We start from the raw sequence: 24,591 nt of genomic DNA, 5'->3' as shown, positions 1-24,591 counted from the left end.
GTTCTTGTTTACATGAAGAGCAGCTGTACAGATTGTCCGTCAAACAAATAATTAATAACGTTATTAAAATCCTTGATTTGTAGTTGCGGCTTACAAATTGTATTTCACTGCGAGAATAACAGTACCACATGTGTACATACTGGAGAAAATTTTAATTAAATACATTTCGTTCGTGACTCTCTGTGCCAAGTAATTACATTTCGGTCAAGCGAATATTTTCTTAGGCAAGTTTTCCTGTGTGAAATAGTGATTAAATAGAACGAACAGAATAAGTTACTTTTATTAGAACTGAAAGTCTTAACCACCAAAAAAATTTTGTTCACTCAGTAGTTGATCTTCCATATCTCGGAAACTCCAAGCAGCAAAATAAATAAATCCCCCATAGTGCTTTGGCAAGAGAACCGGCAAGTTTTGAAAGAACGCGCTTTTTAAGGGGGAAGGCTTTTGTTAGAAAAGTAAACATGGTTTTCCCACCTTCCTTTTTATTATTTACACAAAGTCAACTTATTTTAGAAGTGCAATAAACTTAGCTATATAATTTCCGCTTGACACTTCAAGAAAGGTTAATTGATTTGCAAATGTTCTTTAGTCCTACTCAAAAACAGATGTAAACCGCGTAATTATATCTGCCTGACATCTTCTCGCCATCAAAGAGGACTTTACAGACAGTTTCATGAGTAGATTTACAAGTGCTTGTGGAGAAACTTCCTTCGCTCGTACAAGTTCAGCTGTATAGCACCCTTCGATCTGCCTTCCGGAGGAAATTTGTTTTCTTCGTTTCATATTTCTAGACTCTTGAATTTGGATTAATCTGGCAGTTCCATAAACTTCTCTTCGTTTGGTTAATCATCTGTAAGAGTTTCAATCAAGTTTGCGATCACCACTTTCTGCCGTGACGATGAATTCCGCAGCAACTCAGTTCCAGAAAGCATCTCAGACTTTAGATTCAGTATTCTTAGCCCTCGGACTGGCAAGCAATCTCTTCGTCTGTTTTATCATGATTCGTTGCAAACTGACGAAGAAAAGTATCTCCAATTTTTACGTTTTCCAACTCTCGGTGGCAGAAGTTGTTTACAGAACGACACTGGCTGTTTTAGAAATCTACTTTTTAAACAGAAATAATCATCATTTAATTTCGGATGCCGAATGCAAAGTGATTATATTTTGGCGGCAGGCATTCTGTGCTGCTGTTTTTATACTTCTTGTCAGAATCGCCACGGACCGCAAAGAACACATCATAAATTCCATAAAAGCTATGACAATGGATAAACACCGAAAGACAAGGATTGCTTTTATTTGGCTGTTTGCGCTCATTTTATCAATTCCTATGTCACTGAGCGCTACTCTCAGCCCGAGATTGAAGATGCTTGGGCGACAAAATATCCATGAAAAACCTTTATTTGTTTGCCTTCTACCACGTGGCCGGCTTTCAAGCATGATATCAGTTACTATCTACTTCTTGTTCGCTTTTTTTGTTCCCTTAGCAATAATTTCGCGATCGTATCACCAAATATTCATTTATCTACGAGACAGAGCAAAAACGCGAAAATTGAGTGCATTTTACATAAGATCCAAATACAAAGCCTTGAGTATGCTGGTCATAATCACTGCGAGTTTCCTTTTAAGCTGGGGACCTCTCATGTGTAGCACTCTTGCAACAGCTTACGATTTTAAAGTTCGAATAGGAGATATCTCAGTCATGAAAATTGCAATTAGTATTTCATTGACTAGTTCTATTATTCATCCATTTATTTATTCATTTGGAAATGCGAATTTTCGATCTGAGGTTGTCCGGACTTTTCGAAGTTGCATTTCAAAAGCGCGTTTCCAATAAGACTTAAAATAAGAATTGATAAAAATTGGATTGCTTTACTTTCAATTGAGCTATAAAGATGATGGAGGAGTGAGGTGAATTTTAGCGACTTCTGTTTTTCTTTAAAATAAATGAAAAATTTCCATAGACGAGAGAAAATTTGTCAAGAGCAGCAAATAAGAACTTAAGGTAAAAACGCGCAAACTGCCTAAAGTGCGGGAAAAACACGGGTGACCAAGTCACAGGTAGTTTAAGTTTCGACTCTGATTGGTTTAGAAAATTGCTCGAGTTTTCTGGACCAATCACGAGATGAAGTAAAGCGAAAAAAAATCAACCCTGAATAACTTTCGACACCTTATTGAAAAGTACTCTCTTTTAAAACGTGGATGATAACAAAGAGGAAATGATCCTCCAAGATGAATTTTAATCTAAGAAATTGCGGAAAATGATGCGTGAAAAAAAGAAAACATAGTTTTAACAGGGGTTCCAACCCATGCCTCACTTTTTTAACCTCACGTGTATACCAGTGAGGGTCATGATCAATGAACTTAACCAGTCCAATCACGAAAGTGCCATATTGCATTGTATATGTAAATGAAACTTTTATCATCTTAAACCGACACAGTGTTGACGGCTTATAAATGACTTCTCCTGTTGTGGAGATAAATTCTCTTGTTGGTGAAATGACCTCTACCGTTGGTAAAATTAATTCAACCTCAGTGACAAGACGAAACCGTTTTCTGGTAGTTATAAAACAACCTGTACCCCCTCTAAAGAAGGTTCAAGCTCGAGCAGTCGCATGAGCTGTAACAGTTCTATCACGAAATGGACCATATTTGGACGCTTTTTACTCTAATGTCAACTTTTGGTGTCCTCAACGAAGCAGCAAAAGGTATTTGGGATAGATAATTTATGCCAGTGGTGATACACTCACGAGGAAGATTCCATTTCTTTTATTCCTCCTAAGTGTGTGGTATTATAAAATTCTGATGCTAACAAAGGAGCTGACTAGAAAGTTATTCAGTATTTTTACTTTGTTTCCTAAGCTTATCATATTGATCTCTGGCTCTATTTTAAACCGAATACGCTTTCTTTTTTTTTTTTTCGGCAGTAACAACCTTTGATGGATAAAAACAATGAAAACTATGATTTTTTTTGATACGGAACATGATTCACAACAGCCTTCTAAGGAGGGTCTCAACGGGGTGAAGGCTTACAGATTAATGCATTAGCCACTTTACGATCAACGGTTAAATTATTTCCGTTGCGTTTGAAATTAAGATTTTTACGGTTAACTTTGTTTACGATTAACGGTTAACGTCTAATTTTTTTTGCCATTTTACGGCTAACGGTTAACCCCATTGAGAGCCTCTTTAACTGTGTGTTTGAGTTAAATTGAACGATTGGAAGGACGAGAGCTAGGAAATCCTTTAGAAAGAAGCTATTTCCTGTTCCACCATTGATATAGGATAGTTCGCGAGGACACATAAATTAGCGATCTTTCCAGGTGTTATTCCAAGCTAACGTGGCTAGTAATCGTAGAGAAATCCGAAATATCAGTAGCAAAGGATCTTAAAAGGTTCTTAAGAAATGTATTTCGAGGCTATTTTGAAAGACACTTAAATTTTGCAGATACCTTAAGTCTTGTATTTGCCGGAGATATCAATTTCTCGAACCCGGTTCGCTTTGATGTCAAACGTCACCTTTACAGTTACAACGATACCTTAAAACGGGTGGCACAGTACATCCGAGAGGCCGACATCGCCTTTGGAAACCTAGAGTCGCCCTTCGTTCCCAAGCAAGCGCTGTCTGGTAGAGTCCTGGTTGGGAAACGAATATTTCTGGAGGCTGAAAAGAAAAGCGCCCCAGCATTGAGGTTCGTGTTGTTTCACACGTGCTTGTCGCTATTAAAAAACTTAGTTTACCGCACTTTTTTAAGTGTGATATCACATCAACTATTCTCTCGTAAATGAATAAAGGGGGTAAGTTTCTAAAGAAACTGTGGTGCTGCGTCGGTGGGAGAGTATAGCAGATAATTTAGTGTTAACAACTAAGTTGAAAACGTAGATTAGCCACCGTAAAAGACAAAAAAGTTGGCGTTTCGAGCGTTAGCCCTTCGTCAAACGCTCTGATGAAGGGCTAACGCTCGGAAAGTCAGCTTTTTTACCCTTTACGGTGGCTAACTTAGTTGTTAACACTAAATTACCTGTTATTCTCTCATAAGCTGCGTTTGAGAATCTTCGTGGCTGAGTCTATTGTTGAGTCCAAAGAAACCCCAAAGACAGAATTTCTTGAAGATACATAGCCTATTTAGTCGATAATCTCTTGCAACACTGCTAAGACCTTTAAGTGGGTATTCTGATATTGTGTTGCAAACCCATCACAAAAGTGACCCCTACGACCAATTGGAACGAAGGTTTTGACCAGAAGCCAATGAGAACTCAAAGTGATGTCGCGCAAAGACCTAAAGCGAAAGATAACGCGACTGGCCACGGCGCAATCGGCTCAAGTTTGTAATTAATTGGTTGAAGGGTTGTCGCAAATTTGCTTAACCAATTACAACTTGACGTTAACCAAACCAATGCAACCCCAGATATATATCAACTCTCCAACATGTTGCCGGTACTCAAATTTCTCTTTGCCAACAGTTTCGCAGGGTTTGATGTGATGACATTAGCAAACAATCACTTGAACGACTTTGGTGAGCTTCCAGTGGATTATACAGTTAATGCATTGAAAGAGATTGGAATAAAAACTGTTGGTGTTACATATGGACCTTACAATTCCCGTCAGGTAACAGCAGATTTGCCTATAATAACCCTCAAGGGTTTTAAAGGAGAGGTATACTCTGACCATGGAAGACCATACAATTTTTATCTTTATCATTAAAAAATCGTTTGTAAAATTGAGTACTTTCCGCTTGGGCGATTTTCCAAGGGTAATACAAGTCCTCGAAAAATGTCTTCCATTGATAACCTATTTGCAACAACTTTTTTTTACTTTGACCAGAAATGGAAAATTCATCGACAGTTTCCTGGCTTAATCAATGGACAAACTGACACATTTTTTTTTCCGACTAAAGGTAACGCAGTACTCTGATTACTAAAACTGGTTATCGGTGTTTAGGTTCCTCTGATTATGGAGAAGAAATCTATAAGGATTGGGATTCTTGCTTACTGTATAACTCAAAGTAGCCCAAGATATAAAAACTGTAGTGAGGTCCGGAAAATGTTCAAGTCGGGAGCCGCTCTTTACCAGAAAGAGATCGCTACTAAGGACATCAACGACTTGAAGGTAACAACTTACTTAGTCCTACTGTATATTTTAAATCGTTTGTGCTGCCCCATTTGGTGCCATACATCAAGTAAATACCTAATAACTGGGGAGAGATGTTATTTCCTCCCATCACTTGCGTGGGACAATCGAAAAATTCTCAGTTTCCAAGACTGGAATCCAACCTCAGGCCATCGACTGCACCACAGTGACTACGGTGAGCAAAGCCATCACTAGATTCAAAGGTAACACATGCCCAACATAATATTATACTAGGATCAGAAAAATCGAAAACTTCCATTTCATTGCCGGACTCAAAGTTGACCGTCTTTCCTTCTCTGTTCCCTCAAACAACTGACTCATGGTGATCACGCTCCTTAAGGTGTAACGAAGAACGCTTCAGAATTAAGGGAAGGTTATTATCAATCCCCTAGGGGGGTGCTCGTACGAGTTTATTTGTGTCACGATAAAATTGACCTGACCCTCCCTCCCTCCCCCGAGCTCTGACTTATACTAATTCTCCCCCCTCATTGGAAGTCAATTTTCTTCAGTCCCTCTTCCCTTTATACTCTGTTAATACCGACTGATCCCCCTCTGTTCCCACTGGAAACCATGTGATCCCCCCAAAATCCTTCAAACCCCCCCCCCCCTTACCTTTGCTTCGCTCCTAAACCGTGGCCTCCTAGTTTCATTGTTAGCAGTCGGGACACTAAATCAAAGAGACTGAAAGGAATCAGGGAAACACCGCAGGTTCAATCCTCTTTGAGGCTTGAAGTATTTATATATAAAGGTTTACCCTGCAATTGCTTTATTAGCAGCTTACTGATAGAGCTATAAGCTACAAGCAAAATTAATTCCAGTGTTGCTTGGGTTTGATTTTCTCCACTCAATCTGTGATTGGTCTGGAAAAAAAAACTCGCCCCAATCTCTCAACCGATAAAATGCAAAACCAAAACCAATCGTGACTTGACCGCACTCGTTTTCCTGCGCTTGAGTCAGTTGGCGTGTTTCTAAAGAGTCCTCATTGGCTCCTCGTGTTTACTATGGGTTTTCGTTCACAACAATCTATCGCAATGCGACATAACGGTCCAGTGATCAAATATGTTCAAGGGCTCCTTGCCTTCAAGCGATCTGGGTGTTTTACACCATAAAAAATGGAATCTTAATTCGTGTCTACTTGTTTGACTCACTCAGGCAAAGAACGTGGACGTGATCGCTGTTCTGATGCACTGGGGCAGAGAATACCGTCCCCGAATGAACAACTTGCAGAGAGAGGTCGCTCAGCATCTGACGTCACTCGGCGTCCAGCTGGTCATTGGTGCCCATCCTCACATACAACAACCCTACAGCTACTTTGACAGCCGATTTGTTGATTACAGTGTGGGAAACTTACTTTTTGTCCATGACTATACTCCAGATAAGGAGAACGTAAGCATTACATCCAAGAGTGCATACTAAATTATTGTGGAATTCAAGCTGTCAAAGAGCCCCTTAATTCCGATTTTATTATTGCCTTAAATGTACCATGCATCTTATTACGCCCTAATTTTAAAAATGAACCCGATTCTGTTAACTCTTTAGCCCCTAAGAGTGACTGGGAGCTAATTCCTCCTTACAAGATCACCCCTGAATAAAACATTAAGGTCATGAGAATAAGGGAAACGATCACCAACTAAAGAAGTTCTTGATCGTTAAACAAATTCTCCTTTTCAGAACCTTAAGAAATGTATATTCTCCATATAATTATGGAGAATATGCATACTGATGTTTAGATGTAAAGGGCTAAATAACGATTTCTTTAAAAATATAAACCATTACCAGATTGTGTTCTGGTCGAGTTTCATCTCAGGAGCCCTTAACTGGACGTTGGCCAACCGGCTGAGCCGGTAGAAAGTTAGACTACCGTACAGAGGTCGAAAGTTGCGTGCATAAATGTTGTCGTGCGTCTGTTCCGTGATAAATCACACATAACGCCTAAATGTGGTATGAACAAAAAAAGTGGCACATCAGGCGAGTGTAAGTGTGTCACTGAAGGATGTTCTTTCCACATTTTGAATTTTCTGTGATACATTACTGAACAAACCCACGGCAACATGGAATTGCCTTATATAGTAAAGGAGCAAAATAATGTAAACGGGTGACGTCATCTGTGCTTCTGTTCTCTAACAGATCATAGGTAAGAACCTATTGAAAAGTGCACGAAATTTAGCCTGTTAAATAATTCATGTCTGATTTCTGTTTAGCTGGGAAATACTCCTTTTGTCTGATATGACAATTTTTGTTTGGTTTTTTGTTTTTGTTTTTTTAAGAGAAAGACTTTTCTTTATGATGACATTTTAAAAATTCAACTTTTAATCTGAAATCTGTTTTTCTAGATAACAGTTCCTTTCAAAGCCCTCCAGCAAGGACGCCTCATTCGAGCTGAAGTTTCCAGGTACTGATCATTGTCTGTTAATTCCCATAAATAGAAAGCAACAATTAATTTTTAAAAAATCATAAAACAAAGAGATGAATGAGCCACCGAAGGAGCGTGGAGGAGACAGCTATTCTTTCCCATGCGCCTGGCACTTACGTCGTTCAAGCCACGTGACTGCGGTATTCTTGGATGCAAATCGTACTAGAGAACAGTTCTTCCACGTCTTTTTACCTGTTACTCTAACTATTATGACAATTATCAACATCATTTTTTTGTTTTCTTAATTTTTCTTTTCAAAGAAATGGGATAATACGTGTGCAATCTCTGCCTTATGAGATCAGGATCAACAAAACCAACCACTGCATCCAACCGACTCCAGTCACAAAATTTAAATGGTCTGATGTATGTGGCCAAGCCGATAAGGCGTGTTTGAGACACTGAAACTCTGTATTGCTGCCGTATAACAGACCAGAGAGTCGCTGGACGTACTTTCTGGCCGCACAGTTATAGCCAGAATAAGTTCTAAGAGAAATTACTTTATAATAGACCTCTACAGCTTGTATAACAAGGTAACTTGGTATTATCGTCCGAGTCAATAATGTAACTTGGCCACCGTTTAGAGTTTAAAAGCTGACGTTTCGGGCGTTAGCCCTCCGTCAGAACGGGAGATTCTGCTCGGACGAAGGGCTAACGCTCTAAACATCAGCTTTGAAACTCTAAACGAAGGCCAATTTACTCTCCCACTAACGCAACACCACAGTTTCTTTAGAAACTTACCCCTGCCGTGTTTCTACAGCTTGTATTCTTAGTTTACCCGTTTCAGGTCTTAATTGTCAGCTTTACCTATAAATTACATATGCGTACGTCTGGACGTGAATAAGAGGAAATTTGAAAGAAAAAATTTAAAAGAAACAGTTCCCTAGAGTATCGTCACACGACCTGAAATACACAAAGCATACAAGCTGAAGAGGTCTATTGACAGCAGCGCTGGAAAAATACTCAAAACACCCCTCCCTCCCCTCCCCCCCCAAAAAAACCACAGTTGAGTACGCTATTGTTGTTGTTCGTATTAATGCTGCTTTTTGTTTTGCGTTAAGAATTGTAACTAAAATGGCAAGCTTGCCCGCACAAATGCAAAATAAAATAAATTTTCGCTACCTGACTGAATAGCCTTGTTACCAAGGAAGTTGGTTGCACGAGAACCATTTTAGATTACAATGAATTTAACCTGGTTTGATTCTATTTTTTCTGTAGTTATATTAAATATTCTTAATGATTGGGGATTATGGTCAACTATCATGATCAAAGAGAAATACAACTCGACTTAGACTACTACCATTCTCACAAAAAAATTGTTTTAAAACTCCAGCATATTTTGGCAGGTTCTGCTCTTGTGCGCACGTTTGTTAAACAAAAGTATCACTGTGTGTGTGTTCCAAATGCAAAACAATTTTTCAATCTTCTTAAAGGATGAGTTCTCTGGATGACTAACTCAAGCAAACGGATAGCGAAAAATGAGTATCTTTAATTGTTTTTCTTAAAATTATACAACATTTGCTTCCCCAACAACCGTGACGATTGCATTTATTCTTAAACAACTGTTGCCTCAGCATCTTCCTTCTTGTCACTATCCCCTCTCTCGGTAATCTGTTTTGTATCGCTACTCTCCCCCTGATTACCAGAGTGGTCATGAGGTACAGCGTTGTTTGAATCAGTTGTGTTTTGTTTGGCGATATTGGTGTCTTTTTTAGTGCCAATCTCCTCCATTCTCTCGTCCGTGTAAGTATGGTCTGGTAAAGACCTAAGCCACTTCATCATACTAGTAGTTAGTCAAGGGTTTATTTCGTGACAACCATTTCATTTTGTTTTAATTCTGTTGAGGGGTCAGAAGATTTTTTGATCACCTTCACGCCGTATAAACCACTTCTTTTGGGAGTGTTTAAGTAATTCGTAACTGCCGTAGGATTGGTCTTAAAAAGCCTTGCGCCACTTTCGCAACCAATCAGGTACAAAAATGGGAATTCCCCGCGCTTCAGGCATTTTCATGTTTTCAGTTTAATTTCTGACTGGCTTCTTGATAAATCTCTGTATTGGCCGATGTGACAACGCAAGATTTGTTCATTTCAAAACAATCAATCGAACAGTGTTGTACGGCCAAACTATCTTAATCTTCTCTTCACATTTGCTAACTCAAACTCCGAATTACGTACACTCCACAAACTAACTACAATTGCTTTCATTTAATTTAAAAGCACTTGCGAAACTACAGTTCCGAAAATGAGGTCAGCAATAATCGTAAGATAAAATTATGTGTCAAAGCCCTGAGAAAAAACGACAACAAATCTTTACAATCATGATTGCAATTAAGAGCAGTTCACAACTGACATCTCTTTCAAAATTTCACAAAGTTTGACATCCCTGATCAAAAGAATAAACTTTTTTTTCTACGTGGGGCTTCTTTTTGCATTAGTGCTCTTGCCCCAAGTAATAAAAAAACACCTAACGTATTGCCGTCTAAAAACTTTTAGTAAAGGCAGCTTGTGCTATGTATGACCCTTAGAAGCTTACTTTCCTTTAAAATTCAACAAATTCGTCCCGTTGAGTTGTTGTACATAAGGATACGAATGTTCCCGAGCCTCTGTGTCGATAATATGTTTGTAGATATATTGGTGTTTAAACTTCTGTATTTCCTCCTGAAAAGATAACATACAAAGAATTCAATGTAAAACTGGAATAAATCAGCTCAACTTCTATTTTCGTCCTATTTTTATCCCTTTCCTCGCTCGATAATACTCGTGTCAAGTTTGCTACGCATAAAGGGTTTCACACCAAGAGTAACTGTTGTTTAGGCGAGTGGTCCTAAAAACGACTGTTTTCGGTGACAACGATTGACGTGTCGACAACCTGAGCGGAAGTCATCACCAGAGTCAAGACAAGGAGCAATTTTCAACCGAGTACCGAGAATAATCCAGGATTGCTTTGGTTTTGCTTCATTTCGCTCTGTGATTGGTCTAGGAAACTCGCGCCACTCTCTCAACCAATCAGATGCAAAACCAAAACCAATTATGACTTGGTCACTCGCGTTTTCCCGCGCTTCAAGCAGGTTGCCTATTTTTACTCTGAGTTCCCATTGGTCAATGATGATTTAAACCTTTGTTATGATTGGCAGTTGCGATAACTTTGGTCGCTCAATTCAAAACTGCTATATTGGTAATCTTCAAGTTATTCGAACCAACCTCGTTGTCATTCCATTCTAACGTCTCGTGTAGCCCATCAGAGCCATAGCGACGGTTGTAGGCATCGAAGTGGACCTAAATGAACACAATAGTCACTTAAAATGGAGGAGGAAATAAATTCATTTTCATTTGTATCAGTATAATGTAAGAAGGAAATTGCAGCAATAAGACAGTGTCATTGGCTAACAATGAGTGCAATATTTGAGAACTTAACGTGCAAAAACTTGCAAAGCTACGGAGTTCGTGAAAGTGCCAAGAAAGTAGTACATAAAGTTTTTGGTTTAATTCCGACCACAATGGCATATTCTGAGATCTTACTCTGAGAAAAGGTAGCAGAGGATGAGAAGAAGGAACGAATAAACGAGGACCATTTTCCATTAAAAAGCGACAGATAATAGAGTAATAAGCAGGTTAAATGCTTCCGATAAAGGTAAATGTATAAAATATTCCCAGAGCGAGGCTTACCTCGTCAAGAACCAGTCCAACCGCAGGGGCTTTCGGGATGTCAACCTGAAGATAACGATAAAAAATTATTTCAAGAGTGTCTGTGTTCAGGAATCAAATCCAACGATAAAACGACTGAACTAGATCTAAAACGACACATGCATACAAGTACCTTTTTCTCTTTCCTGGCCAGTTCAATTGTACTAACAGGAGCCACACCTCGGACGATCGCCAAGACAAGGCCTACAAACGATATCAAATGGCACATGTAGTTTAAAAAATGTACAAAAACAGTACCAAGAAGGCCAACAGCTGCGCTTTACATCCCAACCTCAGATCATCTTCACCCCTTCCAATTAGAGAACACGTTCCGATTGCATTGCGTGATACTAAAATGGTCAAACAAAGCCAAGAAAAAATCATAAGGATCCGATGAGAATTCGTAGTAAAAACACACTACGTGCTTCCAGCGCGGGAAAACGCTTACCACACATTCGTTATCCATTTTCATTTTGGATCTAATTGGTGGAGAGGGTGGCGCGCGCAAAATGTCAAAACCAATAAGAGAGCAAGGTTAGGTTACATATGATTGGTGGATAAGCGGGAGCAAGTTTTCTAGATCAATCACAAAGCGAAGTAAAGCGAAGGCAGTCCACTCAAACACTTAAAATACTAAATAAAAGATTTCTCTAAACTCAAAAACGGAGGGCTTTAGGATTCACGAGCAAGCCTTACCAATCATTTTCCGTATCTGATGGAGCATGAAACTTTGTCCTTTAACAGAAATCGTGATGAATTCTTTTCCGCTTTCCTCAAAAGGTTCACCACACTAAATAAGGATAAAGTCACTAAGGTGAGTCTTCCGAGCCTTCTACTGCCCGAGCTTATCTGTGAAACTGTTACCAGTTTGTTGTCGCAAAATGTTACCTTGAACTTCATGATATATCTGTGAGCACTGGCATCATTAAACCTCCTGAAATTCGAAACAAAATTCTATTAAGGCAAAACGACCTAAAAAGGATTTTAAAATTCGAAGCCGTTTTCAAACGGGGGTCGGAAGCAGTTCATGATTGCAGCAGTTCAGCTGCACTCTTGTCTGTGATTGTTCCAGGAGGCTCGCATGGCACCCTCTTGTAGAAACGACAATAAATTATGGGAAGAAGGGGGAGTTTTCTTGTTTCTGAGTTCATATTGATTCCTTCTGACATTTTCCTTTCTGAAGACTGAATACTTTGATTGGTCACGACACTTGGTTAAAATGCTCTCTTGTCAAAAAGTATCATTCATTCATTGATGATACATGATATACCCGTTGATATATCAATTGATTATTAATGATAATAAATGATACAAATTTGATTCTTGGATTGAAAAACTGCAAATTAATCATAGTTTCCATTAGGAGACAAGTGCTTGTACTCACTTGCCTGATGTAAAATTGTGATAATTGTGTGTTCCAACAAACTTGGAAAGGATCTCATTAACCTCTTCAATTTTCTCATCTGTTTAAGAAGATGACAAAAAAAATAACTGAACATTGACAAACATGCAGCAACTTCAAGGCAAACTTCCAAGAAAATACTTGGCTTATTTTGCTTTGAATTCAAACAAGAAGAAGCCATTGGTTATAACAAAATATCTGATGTATGAAACAGTTGCTGAACCTTTTACACAACTTAAGTACATACCAGTCACTCTGTAATTTGTGGTTCTTTGCTGGAAATGGAAAGGAAGATATGCAGCTGTCAACAGACACAAATTCAGCATGTGTAACACTGACTGACCGAGAGAATGACTGACTGACTGAGAGAGTGACTGACTGACTGACCGAGAGAATGACTGACTGACTGACTGACTGAGAGAGTGACTGACTGACTGACTGACTGACTGAGAGAGTGACTGACTGACTGACTGACTGACTGACTAACCAAGAGACTGACTGACTGACTGACCAAGTGACTGACTGACTGACTGAGTGACTAACTAACAGATTGACCTACTAACTTAAGTTAGTTTTGACTGATTGATCAACTAACTGAAAGAACAACAAATTGGTTGATTCTTATTGACATATTTTTATCAAGAAAGAGATAGAATATCTTGAAGCAAAAAAAGACTTACATAATCTTTGGCAAAAGCAAAAGTCGGAGTGAGATATTCATATGTCCTTGCTGAGCAGTTTCCTTTGGCATCAAAGCCTCTGGTTGTTCTTTTCATGGCTGCCAAAAAACAATTTAAGGAACATCTGTAGTGCAAAACTTGACAAGTATGAGAAATTTCTGTGAAATTTTCCGTCCATATCCTGTTTACTTAATTCTGACTCTTGGAGGATGAATTATGCAATGAAAACTGTATATGTAGGGTTAATTGACTCTAAAAGGTTAAGAAGGGTTCTGTAAGTTGACTCACCAATGACTCTTATTTCAGGTGGAAGATGCTCGTTAATCTTTGGCAAGAGACTCTGCAATGGTACCATGTACACATAGAGAGGAAAAACAGTTAACATTTGGTCCAGTACATATAATAATTTTTGTACACAGCAAGTACTCTATAAAGCAATCCGAGACTCAGTAGGTGTACATGCACAGTTCCAAAGAAATGACTCAAAAAGAACTGTCTAAATGGAGAAATACATTTTCAAAGTACACTGTGCTGGTGATAATAATTGCTCCTATGAAGTCCAGTTTGACTAACAGTCATTCAGTACACATTTCACATTTATGTAAGAGGGTTTCAAGGACAGCTGGCTGGTTAACCCTTTCAATTCCAAGATCTCAGTTTGTAGTAATTCTCCTTACTGTCTGACATACAATTTTTATGATGTTAGTTAGGAAAAATTGGTATTGGATTAACTAATAATCCCATAAATGATAAATTTCTTTATTCTCATCACTTGTCTGCCCAACATTGTATTCATACTGTATGGAGAAATTCTGTCTTGGTCACTCATGGGAGTAAAAGGGTTAAATAAAACTCAGTCTTAATTCTTTTATGTCTTATAACTATAGGAAGAGGTGGTCATAAACTTGGTGCTCGCAGAGAATCACAGGTTCCCACAGCAGTTTACAGTGTAATTACAAAAAACTATTGTGACACTTATCTTTAAAGACACAACTTGTCTTGCGGCAGAAACACCTTTGTCTGTTCTAGCACATCGTTGAAAGGACATCTAGAGTGAAAACAATACAGAAATAAAGTTACTGTTTTATTCCTAAGCAACTTCTATCATGCTGGTAATAAAGAAATGGCATCTATACTTACAGTAATGGAAAAAGACTAAACCCAGCATTATTTGTCTGCAATGACATACAAATTACAATTTCTATATTTCCATTAAGTCTGATTACCCAATACAATTAACCCTATACAACCTAACATTGATAATCATATTCTCCAAACTGTTCTCTTTACATCTCCTATAGCACTGAGAAGGAGAATTTGTTAGACAATCAGGAGCTCTGCAAATTGGTGACAAGTTCCTTTATTTTCACAACCTTTACATTTGATTCAAGGTTGATGCTGTGAGGAGAAATTAGAAACCAGTCACTCTTAGAGGTTAAAGAGGTAAGCATTTTGCAGAGTCACCCATGACCAACCTTTCCCATGTTTGCTTTTCCATCTTCAGTTATTGCTTCAGCATTAAACAAGGCATTGACCAGTTCTTGTTCAATAGTTTTAACACCAGGATTACTAGACAAGAAAAATAGATAATGAAATTAGCTGATTAAAATCAAAAAACTTTCATACAAGTTTGAGTACACTACTCTATTATCAACCATCTTCTGTTTACTTCCTGTGCATTTTCCCCATGGTCTTTCTTTGAAAACAAAGTAGACGAATGTTGCCCTTTTTGTCACCAGATAGTTACTGATTAAAACACTCCCTGGCAAAGATTAGGGCTGTGTTTTTCTCTAGTCCACAACAACAAAACACAACTCATCTTGTGAGAACAAAGTTGTGTTGAAAGTCATGTAGTGGACCTGAACACTTTTGTACACCACAACCGTTACTCTGGGGTGATGCTGAACATGTAGCAACCTCAATACAAATATTATACAACAAGATTAAAATCCTACAAGTGAGACAAAATAGTGACCGTACATGCAGTCCTTATCATTCCATTAAAAAAAAAACTGGGATCAGTTGCATCAGCTATGCAGGGCAGTCTCCTGTACAAATTAAATCTTGTATGTTAAACAAAATTGTAATATTTTTTCCTGATCATCAACACCATGCAGTGATACGTACATTTGCATTCCATTGTAACCTGCCCCACAATAAGACAAAAGCAGTGCACACTTCTTTTTTCTTGGAAGTATGGAGGTTTTTTCATTCTTCTCATCATCAGCAGCCTGTGAAATAACAGTAATTTGAATTTTCATCAAAAGCTAGATCTAGAGCACATGCAGGTCAGTGACATAAATCATACCAAAAGTTGAAGACAATTTTTCTTCTAACCTCCCTGTGGAAGGCAACATTTTGACAATATCATTTTTTCACCTGCACCTTTGAAAGTTGCATTGCAGAAAAAAAAATTTTAAGTCTCCTTGAAAAAATATATTGACAGGCTCTATCCAAATCTTTCCATTCTAGGGAGGGGTGGTTAGGGTTAGGGGGATGAGGTTGTTGGGGGGAGGGGGGAGGGGAGTTCGAATGTAATGGAACGTCTCCCTGTAACTCAATGTGGGCTGATTGTAGAATACCTAGAGAAGCATTTTCTTGTACCTTCTCGCCAGGTTCTGTTTTCATTCTCTTTTTTCCAGTATCTTCTGTCGTGTTGTCATCATCTAGGCACCTCTTCAAACCGTCGTTCTCCCCCTGAGTCTTGTGTGGTTCTTCTGAAAATTGCTCTGCGTTGCACGTGGTATCTTCCGCCATATTCTTCAGTAGCCTTGACACAGCTGAATATTCTAATTTTTGCACAGATAGCTTATAAATCTTACTTAGAAAAGAGGCGAGATGTCTGCTCATATAAAAAATGCAGCAATTTTTCAATGAAAGACTTCTATATGAAAGTGGTAAAGGATTTGACAAAAAGCAGAAAGCAAATTCAATAGTGAGCCCACATGAATCTAGCGGATTCACATTTTGAGGCAAATGTGTCGTATAAGACTTATAGTTTGACCCAGTTTCCCGCGTTTAAGCCTTGCTTCGTGAACGAATATTATGTGGATCCTCTTTGAGTTCATGTCTTAGTGTCACGCTTGTAAAATAACGTATTTTTGACTACAATGTTACGATTAGGGTGTACTATCAGAGGTCTTTGCTCGTTAAATGCTCTGCCGAGACAATCGGTGAGGAAAACGTTTGTTCTTTTTTTTTAACAATTTTCTTGTTAATGTTTCGCTTCGGTTTCAAGCTTGTCTAGTTCGTGTAAATGGAACTGAAATTAGATTTAGTACATTCAAGCATGTTTCTACTGGATGTTGAAGCTAATTCGGTATTTGGGTTGACTTAGAAAAATGTCAAAAATACTTGCACGAAATGTTTGTCAGCAAAGTATGATGAAATAGTGTTAGTGCGATTACATAACATAGCCTCCATCAATTTTATTGCCGATATTAACTGTAGCACAGTTATGTGATCATTACCATCTGATGCTCAAAGTTTCAGGTAAGACTCGGCAATTTATCAAGAGGATGCCGCAATTTACTTACCACAGAGGCTTCTACAGCAACAGCTGAAATCTCTCCCAGAGCCTCCAAAATAACAGGTATAGAAATTTTCTTCCGGGTTTGGATCGTAGCTTATTGACGGGTCTGGTTATCTTGGTTTAGAGCATAGTGCACTGCTGTCAAAGAATAGCAGGGATTTTAATCAGGTCGTTAGCAGTGAATACAAAACAAAGTCAATCGCTATTTCTGAAACCTTGAGTATTGTAAACTTATTTTTCCTATTGCTGGGAAAGAGAAGGTCAAGACAACATTTACCAGAAAAAAAATTTTAACAATTCATATATTTTGATTTTTAAAACTTTAGTGGTAGAGGAGAACTATATTCTCTCTTTTTCCTCTTCTGTTACTTTCTCTGTCAGAAATATGACAAGTATTATTTGTAGAATCATTTTTAATTAACATTTGGTTTCACACTGTTATCAGTTGTAGATACAGCCTCTTCACTTTACATTTTGTAAACCATAAGCATTGTTAACACACATTTACAGTCATCAGTTAATATGAATTAATGAAAGCACAGTAATTTTCACCTATTTTTAAGGCTTCTGGTTATTGGGATGTGCTGGCATGGCAGTTGGCTCCGTTGTTCTGGGAGGAGTCACACGGCTAACAGAATCTGGTTTGTCAATGGTTGATTGGCATCTGATCAAAGGAATGAAGCCACCGACAACACAAGAGGAGTGGGAGAAGGAGTTTGAAAAATACCAGAAGTTTCCTGAATATAAATAGTAAGGAGAACAATACTGATGACTATACTTGAGTCCAGTAAAAAGCCTCTTTGCCGAGTATGAGCTTACACTCCTCCCTTAAATTAAGACAGGACCTACAAGAGTGGAGTAACTCTAAGCCCAAACAGTACTTTCATTACTGCAAAATGAAATGAAACAATATCTAAGGAAGAGTTTTTCTAATGGAGTGATCCTGCTACTTTTTACCTACTAAGCACCCTTCAAGGGTTCCTTTTTTCAGAGTTCCTAAAAATCACCTTCATTGCTTCAATATGGGATTGCATCCCTACCTCAAATTTTTGGCTGAAAATGATACTTTTTAATCAGATCATCCACATAAGATTTCTTACTTTAAGCCCTTGGATGCAGAGGATTATTAAGCATCTTGACCTAATCCTTGAATCTAATAACAAAGATGCATTCTTTTTATAGTACCAACCAAGGAATCAGTCTCGCACAGTTTAAGTGGATCTGGTACATGGAGTATGCACACAGAATGTGGGGTCGTTTGGTTGGAGTTGCATTTTATCTCCCAGCAGGATACTTCTGGTACAAGGGCTGGTTTAATAAGGGATTGAAGATGAGAGTTGGAGTGTTTGGAGCCCTGTTACTGAGTCAGGTAGAAACTTAAAGATTTCCTTACAATTTTTTAATACCACAAACAAAATTTTTTTTATCTGAAATTCAATTTGTGTGTCCAGTTTTAGATCCTATTGACCAACATTAGACACTAGTGTTGGATTTTAGACACTCGTGCCCAATTTTGGACTCTGGTGTCCAATTTTAGACATTAGTGTTTGATTTTAGATACTAGTGTCCATTTTTAGAGACTTGCTTCTGATTTTGGACACTAATATCTGATTTATACTTTCAACTTTGTGTCATGTATCACTTTTTTCTTTTTACCCCATTTTGATGATATCTGTTATATATTACTGTACAGGAGAAGAAAAAGGAAGAAGGAAATGTACACTTACCCTCTCAATTATGCCAGCAGAAAAAAACAAACCAGCTGCAAAAATGTTTGATGAGTTTTTTACTGATCTCGGTCAGTCTGTCTGGGAAAAAGTCTGCCCTTGGTCTAAAGTGATTTCCTAGGCCAAAGGCTGGTGGCAGTAATCAAGGCCTCAGGTCCAATTTTTCCCCATACAGACCTACCTAAACTACCATTTTAAGGATGCAATGACAATCAAACAACAGTTCCCCCCACACCAACACACACACCCCTTATTGTCTCTCAATTTCTGTGACAGGGTTTGATGGGATGGTATATGGTGAAGAGTGGCCTTGATGAGGAACATATCAGTAAAACAGAGATACCCCGGGTCAGTCAGTACCGCCTCGCTGCACATCTGTCACTTGCTTTTCTTCTGTATTCTGGTTTGGTGTGGTGTGGCCTGAGTCAGTTCATCCCTCGACCAAGAGTAAGTGTGGTTGACTTTTTTTCAAGATGCACAGATAGTGAATTTCTAACTCTTAAAAGTTTACAGAAATCAGAGAGATACTTCGGTAATTAGATATGTTAAAAGGCTGTAGGATGTGGTTATTTTTTTGTTTGTTTATTTTATTTGTGATCTTATCCCAGCTTGTTCCGTTTATTTTAGTATGTAATGACTTCACAACTAAGGCAGTTCAGAAGATTTGCTCACACATGCAAGGGCTTTGTAGCACTCACTGCTGTTTCAGGTGAGTATCAAACTGGCATTGCATAATATATAGATTTAGGCAAGCCTAAAAGCGGAGCTCGTATTTTTTTTCCCCGCACGTCTCTTCAACAAAACTAAAGCCCCTACTATGGATAAAGTGCGTGGTACTATTAATGGATTTTCATTCGCAACTACTCCGTGTCCGTGTAGAGGACTGATTATAAGATAGTGCCCGTGGTACAGCTGGCCGCGCATGCCAAAAGTAGCACCTTGTACGGTCGGTCGTACGGTCGTACATCCAAATTTTTTCGGTTTGATGGGTTACTACTATTTTTTATAATTATGGGGCTACGCGAGCTCCGCTAAAAGCGTACCGTGGTATCTCTGTATCAACCAGCAGTCTCATATTTTCGAGACTAGTTTGCTGTCTCAGCTCCACGCAGAAAATTGCAGTATTACAAGAAAAGGAGAAATGATGGTGGCATTTATAACAGGCTGCGTAGCCCCCGAAGTTCGAATCTACTCCTGTCTCTTCTTAGGCCTTCTCCACGTACATGTGCGCTGACCTCCGCGTGCGTTTTCTTCACGCGGCTTCGCACGTTTCCAATCTGCCTGAACCAACCCACCTAACAAACTCCCCTTCTCTTCATGCGATCTTATTGTTTCCGGCTCAAGTTTGTAAATTATTGACTTTTTCATGCGGCATTATCACGTTTCGTCGTTCACTTCGTCTATAGTGGCTTCTCTCTCAGTGTAACTCCACCCCTCTCCCTACAGGTGCGTTTGTCGCTGGTTTAGACGCTGGCCTTGTTTACAACTCTTTTCCCAAGATGGCAGACCGTTGGATTCCAAGCGACTTGTTCGCACTCGAACCGAAATGGAAAAACTTTTTCGAAAACCCAACAACAACTCAGTTTGTACACAGAATTCTTGTGAGTTGATGCTTTTGATTTAATATTGTAGTAACTTTTTCTGGTAGCTAGTGCTTTGAGTAATTCAGTTAAAAACAAACGCGCGTGGGCTGGTCAAAGAAAGGACGGGAAATTTTTGTACAGTTTGAAGAATTTCTGGTCATTTTAATGCCTCCTTCCTGTGTTGCGTGACATCTTGCTATTGCTTTGTGTGACAAATGGTGAAAGAACAATTCCATTCGCAGAATTAACGACTGATCACGCACTGAAATATTCTTCTTTGTAGGGAACAACCACTGTGTCTTCCATTGCCATTTTGTTTTTACTCGCGAGACCACTAAAACTACCTGGAAGAGCTAACATAGCGTTAAACTGTCTGCTGGGAATGTCCGCTATGCAGGTGACGTAATTCTGATTTTAAAACTTCCAACAAATTTGAAAACTTCTAACCCTATAGTGTGTATTTTATACCTTTCAGTTTCCGTTTCGAGCCTAGGATCGAGATGTTCCTTGGTTGTAATTATTGTGTAGTCCTCATAACATAGCCTCACCCTTTCACTCCCGAGTTTTCATTAGTAATTCTCCTTACTATACGCCATACAATTTTTTCGATGTTAGTTGAAGAATTTGGTATTGGATCAACTTACAAGCCCCTAATTGATGCATTTTTTTCTCATCGCTTGTGTGCTTGATATTGTATGAAGGAAATTTTTCTTTGTCACTTATGGGAGTTAAATCTCCTTTCCCAATGTCCTGGAAAATTATTTGAAATACTCGCGCCTTTTTCCTCAGAACAAATTTTAGATACGAGACAGACTTGGTATAAAGTTGGTATAAATTTCTTTCTCTCCCCAACCTTCCGTTGACACAGAAATCAAAGATGGTAGCTATAATTTTCTCCAAGAATATAATAAGCTCTCGCTCGCAAAATCACTGCAGGCTTAAGTAGTCTTTTGATTCAGTTTCTCTACTTTACACTCTTTCTGAGTCATCGTTTTTTTATTTGACTTTTTTTTCTATTTCAGGTCACTCTCGGTATTTCTACACTTTTGTTATATGTTCCAACTCATCTCGCTGCGTTACATCAAGCTGGTGCTGTGTCATTGTTAACAATTGCTCTTTGGCTCACAAACGAACTCCGTAAGCCCCTAGTACCAAAATGAGGCCTCCTTGTACCAGTTGTTAACCAAATTTCGGTTTTGGGCGACTGTTGCTGAGTTTATATGAGAAGACCCTGGCTGAGAATATAAGAGGAAGGCTGTTTGACGAAGTGAAAAGTTTGCAAGATGTCATTGATACATGCCTATACACTCAGTACTGAAAGCATTCGGCATCTCTTTTAGGATCTAGCTTTTATTGAGCGTGCCAGACATTGTTTTCAACATACTTAAACACTTAAAGAAAGGGCAACGCTCTTTTCGAAGTTTTTCACGCAGCGAGCACGATAGCCAGAGCAATTTTCAATTGAAGGTTGACAATAGTCCGAAATTGCTGTAGTTCTGCTCCGCTGCGCACCTTGATTCATCGCGAAAGTTGGCGCCAACTTTCCCACCAATCAGGTGCAATACTTAAACCATTTGTGACTTGGTCCCGGTTACATTTGTCTTCTTCGCAGCCTTTGTTTGATCTAGTCGTCACGCGAAGTAACCTCTTCCCACGCGTTGCGTGACGAGATCAAACAAAGACGGAAGAAGGAAGCTACGGTTACGTGCGACTTCCTGCGCGTGACGGCGGCCACTTGTGTTCGCTCTGAGTTATCATTGGCTCCTGATATTTCCTTTGTTCTGATTGGCCAGTGTGATTATTTTGCTTTTGCTACAAGGATATTCGTTAAGTTGGATACGGTAAGGGTGCAAACTCGTTCAGGACTAAGAGTGCATCTAACAGTAGGCGTATGTCTTCCTCCATTCTCACGCGTAAAGCTGAGCGAACCTAAATTCAGTTTGAATGTAATTTATGTTTTGGAAAGAATGACTTCATGCACTAGATGCCTTTACCTCTGTGAAAAAGGAAACTGATTTACTGCTGGAGATAAATTTTATGTGAATTTCCGAAATAAAGTTTTAATGCAACATTTTTCCTGGCTATTCCAGCTGAAACTACTGATCGGGTGTGCCTGCTTTCTCCTAAACTCTCCATTTATTTCGGACGACTGTTTCACAAATAGATTTCGTTATTTGGATCATAAGTCAATCATGCATGAAGCAGGAGAAGTCGTGATACGTTTCGACAGAGAGGCGAAGGAGGGGGGGGGGGTAAAAATGAGTAAGTACGCTAAGCTAATACAGCAAGATTTCAACCTATCGGATGTATCATTAGAAATCATATTGCATCCAAAGGTTTTTTTATCCTAGAATGAATAGCGTTACACTTGCTATATTTCTCTTTGTTCGACAAATTAAGGCGACTTACTCGTCGAAAGTAGACGCACCTAGAGATTTTACACATGCTTCGTATCGCAATATCACATCGTGCGTTACAAGTATCAAACACAGTAAAAACAAATTAAAGAATTAAAATATTTAGCACAAGAGTTAAGCTGTATGTATTACTATTCAATTTGCGCCGTTGAGTATCCTCTTCATCCAATAGCTTGTTGTTTGCTTCACCTCCCGCGAAGTTCTGTTCACGAAGATTTTTTTATTTTTTTCAATTCGACATCTGAGGTGTTCGTCTGGGCACCATAGTCATCATAGTTTGTTATTTAATAAGTTAGTAGTCGTAGTTTTGACAATTTTTTCGTAGTTTTGAACATGGCTCACAAGTTATCTCGCGAGGACTGGTATGACAAAACAAAACTTACACTTTCCTCGTATCAACATTATCTTACTCCATTGATGTTAAAACTGCGTCGAAAAAGCGTTGATCTCTCTCCAAAATCGTTTTTATAGACGTCGACACAACCTTTCGCCACCTATTTGCAATGTTTGTCCCGTGGCGATCCCGGAAGTCTTTGTGCAAACACAAGGATCCGATCACTGGCAACTCATTCATTTGGGTTCAATCACGCGTTATCCTTCAGATTTTGGGGCCATCACGTGTCAAGCAAAAACCCTTTGCTACCCTCTTTTGGATAACGGACTCTTTCTCAGTGTGGTACTCATTAACACGTTATAGACTGTCTTCAGAGCCCTGAAAACTTTTACTTCATTTTGCAAGTAAGTGCTTCATTCTTTACTGAATAACACCAGTTTCCTCTGGTGTTGGTATACATAAATAGTCGTGTCAAAGTATTGCAAGGAGAGGTTTGCCATGTAAAAATAAATTCACGTTCCTGTTTCAATAATAGTAGGGAGTTTAAAAAACCACAACGGCAACGGGAACGTCACAAAAGGTTTAATAAGCAAAACAATAGCTATGCACGTGCGTTATAAATCTTTGTAAATTTCTTTGCGTCCTCTGCAAAACAATAACGTGACATAACTAAACTTTGCGTTCTCTGGAAAACGTGAACGACGACGGCTAATTTTTTAAATTTCTATTTCTAATTTAACGCTGCGTTCCATATTCAGTTTTGAAATAGTTTGGACAGCGAGAAACTAAATGACTTTAGAGTATCGCGAGATTCGTAGGTAAAATCGCCATCGTCGTTTCTTAAACTCTCTAATTGCGGAGCTCGCAGTGCGCGCAGCGTAGCCCCATAGTTATACGAAATAGTTGTAACCCATCAAGCTGAAAAAATTTGGACTTACGACCGTACGACCGTACGACCAACTGTACGAGGTGCTGCTTTTAGCATGCGCGGCCAAGTGCATTGCGGGAACGTACTTAACCATTACGCAATGGAAGGGCAAAGGAGAAGGTAATGCGCAGGCGCGATTGAGTACGTAACCAGGATACCCCATTAGTGCCAGGGGACACTGGCAGATCACAATGAAGTGCGCAAACTCGAGCGCCGAGCTTTAGTGCAGCGTACCGCGGGCATACGGTTAGGCATTACACGAGGGCTTCACGTGAGCCAGTAGATAATGAAGCTGCGTGAGCAAATAATCTGCAACACGCGTTTTGAGCGGGAAATCAAACTGGTGAGTTTGTAGTTGAACAGTAATTCTCAGTATTTTGCAATTTTTGGCGACGTGATTGATTTGTAATATTTAGAATGAAAGAAGCAGTAAAAACACATTGAGCTTTTTCCTATTCACTAGTGAGTTAGTTAGATTTTGGATTCTACATTCAAGAACTTTCTTCCTTTCTCTTCAATATCATTTACTATTTCTGGAGCATAATTAAAGGAATCAGGTTGATCAAAAAATTATAAATTTTGATTCAGGTAATTATTTGAATATGTGAGTAACATTTGATGTTTTCCCTTATTACAGGATGATCAAGCTGAAGATAGCCTCAAAAAGGAGTGAACTCCACTGTAACAATTAGGTGACTGATTTGGAAACTTGAGCACTTGGTAAATACACCTTGGCTTGCAATTCTGATGATTACAGTTTGCTGAAG

At 38.9% G+C, this 24,591-nt stretch overlaps 4 protein-coding genes across 5 annotated transcripts; 3 read left to right on the top strand and 1 right to left on the bottom strand.

The window, feature by feature from the left end:
• The first annotated feature begins 624 nt into the window (after nucleotides 1–624).
• On the top strand, nucleotides 625–8,658 carry LOC113668083 (uncharacterized). Its single transcript, XM_027183961.2, has 7 exons — nucleotides 625–2,705; nucleotides 3,446–3,689; nucleotides 4,462–4,606; nucleotides 4,940–5,107; nucleotides 6,281–6,514; nucleotides 7,462–7,520; nucleotides 7,802–8,658. The coding sequence occupies exons 1-7, from the start codon at nucleotides 2,639–2,641 to the stop codon at nucleotides 7,941–7,943; spliced, it is 1,059 nt and encodes a 352-aa protein (XP_027039762.2). The 5' UTR covers nucleotides 625–2,638; the 3' UTR covers nucleotides 7,944–8,658.
• On the top strand, nucleotides 899–1,834 carry LOC113668084 (neuropeptide Y receptor type 6-like). The gene has a single exon (XM_027183962.2). The coding sequence runs from the start codon at nucleotides 899–901 to the stop codon at nucleotides 1,832–1,834; it is 936 nt and encodes a 311-aa protein (XP_027039763.2).
• A 349-nt stretch (nucleotides 8,659–9,007) lies between the features above and the next one.
• LOC113668072 (pseudouridylate synthase 1 homolog) lies at nucleotides 9,008–16,251 on the bottom strand. Its single transcript, XM_027183953.2, has 15 exons — nucleotides 15,908–16,251; nucleotides 15,431–15,534; nucleotides 14,779–14,872; nucleotides 14,283–14,351; nucleotides 13,592–13,658; nucleotides 13,304–13,401; nucleotides 12,871–12,898; nucleotides 12,606–12,684; nucleotides 12,110–12,155; nucleotides 11,918–12,011; nucleotides 11,355–11,425; nucleotides 11,204–11,248; nucleotides 10,739–10,813; nucleotides 10,125–10,195; nucleotides 9,008–9,321 (listed from the first exon to the last, which is right to left on the bottom strand). The coding sequence occupies exons 1-15, from the start codon at nucleotides 16,151–16,153 to the stop codon at nucleotides 9,093–9,095; spliced, it is 1,416 nt and encodes a 471-aa protein (XP_027039754.2). The 5' UTR covers nucleotides 16,154–16,251; the 3' UTR covers nucleotides 9,008–9,092.
• Nucleotides 16,252–16,299: 48 nt separating this feature from the next.
• Nucleotides 16,300–22,216, top strand: LOC113668069 (heme A synthase COX15). 2 transcript variants are annotated; one of them, XM_089197456.1, is made up of 9 exons: nucleotides 16,300–16,476; nucleotides 16,790–16,895; nucleotides 17,399–17,585; nucleotides 18,018–18,204; nucleotides 18,839–19,009; nucleotides 19,190–19,271; nucleotides 20,009–20,163; nucleotides 20,429–20,542; nucleotides 21,168–22,216. In XM_089197456.1, exons 1-9 carry the CDS (start codon nucleotides 16,414–16,416, stop codon nucleotides 21,303–21,305), a joined length of 1,203 nt encoding a protein of 400 aa, XP_089053582.1. In that variant the 5' UTR covers nucleotides 16,300–16,413; the 3' UTR covers nucleotides 21,306–22,216. The 2 variants fall into 2 exon arrangements, with proteins under 2 accessions (XP_089053582.1, XP_089053583.1); XM_089197457.1 differs by having other exon boundaries at nucleotides 16,323–16,476; nucleotides 16,796–16,895.
• The last annotated feature ends 2,375 nt before the right edge of the window (nucleotides 22,217–24,591 follow it).

Source organism: Pocillopora damicornis, chromosome 2, assembly GCF_964200805.1.
Source record: "Pocillopora damicornis chromosome 2, jaPocDami1.2, whole genome shotgun sequence".
Taxonomy (NCBI): Eukaryota; Metazoa; Cnidaria; class Anthozoa; order Scleractinia; family Pocilloporidae; genus Pocillopora; species Pocillopora damicornis.
This window is presented reverse-complemented; position numbering and strand designations above follow the sequence as displayed.

What these genes read in the sequence shown, in the direction of transcription:
- LOC113668083 (XM_027183961.2), top strand. Translation starts at nt 2,639, where the DNA reads ATGGACCATATTTGGACGCTTTTTACTCTAATGTCAACTTTTGGTGTC. An exon ending in GACCTTACAATTCCCGTCAG is followed by an intron (nt 4,607 to 4,939) that starts GTAACAGCAGAT and finishes ATCGGTGTTTAG; the next exon opens with GTTCCTCTGATTATGGAGAA. An exon ending in AGGACATCAACGACTTGAAG is followed by an intron (nt 5,108 to 6,280) that starts GTAACAACTTAC and finishes TGACTCACTCAG; the next exon opens with GCAAAGAACGTGGACGTGAT.
- LOC113668072 (XM_027183953.2), bottom strand. Translation starts at nt 16,153, where the DNA reads ATGAGCAGACATCTCGCCTCTTTTCTAAGTAAGATTTATAAGCTATCT. An exon ending in TCAGATACGGAAAATGATTG is followed by an intron (nt 11,426 to 11,917) that starts GTAAGGCTTGCT and finishes TATCGTTTGTAG; the next exon opens with GCCTTGTCTTGGCGATCGTC. An exon ending in TGGCCAGGAAAGAGAAAAAG is followed by an intron (nt 11,249 to 11,354) that starts GTACTTGTATGC and finishes CGTTATCTTCAG; the next exon opens with GTTGACATCCCGAAAGCCCC.
- LOC113668084 (XM_027183962.2), top strand. Translation starts at nt 899, where the DNA reads ATGAATTCCGCAGCAACTCAGTTCCAGAAAGCATCTCAGACTTTAGAT.
- LOC113668069 (XM_089197456.1), top strand. Translation starts at nt 16,414, where the DNA reads ATGTTACGATTAGGGTGTACTATCAGAGGTCTTTGCTCGTTAAATGCT. An exon ending in AGTTCATCCCTCGACCAAGA is followed by an intron (nt 19,010 to 19,189) that starts GTAAGTGTGGTT and finishes CGTTTATTTTAG; the next exon opens with TATGTAATGACTTCACAACT. An exon ending in AGTTTGTACACAGAATTCTT is followed by an intron (nt 20,164 to 20,428) that starts GTGAGTTGATGC and finishes TCTTCTTTGTAG; the next exon opens with GGAACAACCACTGTGTCTTC.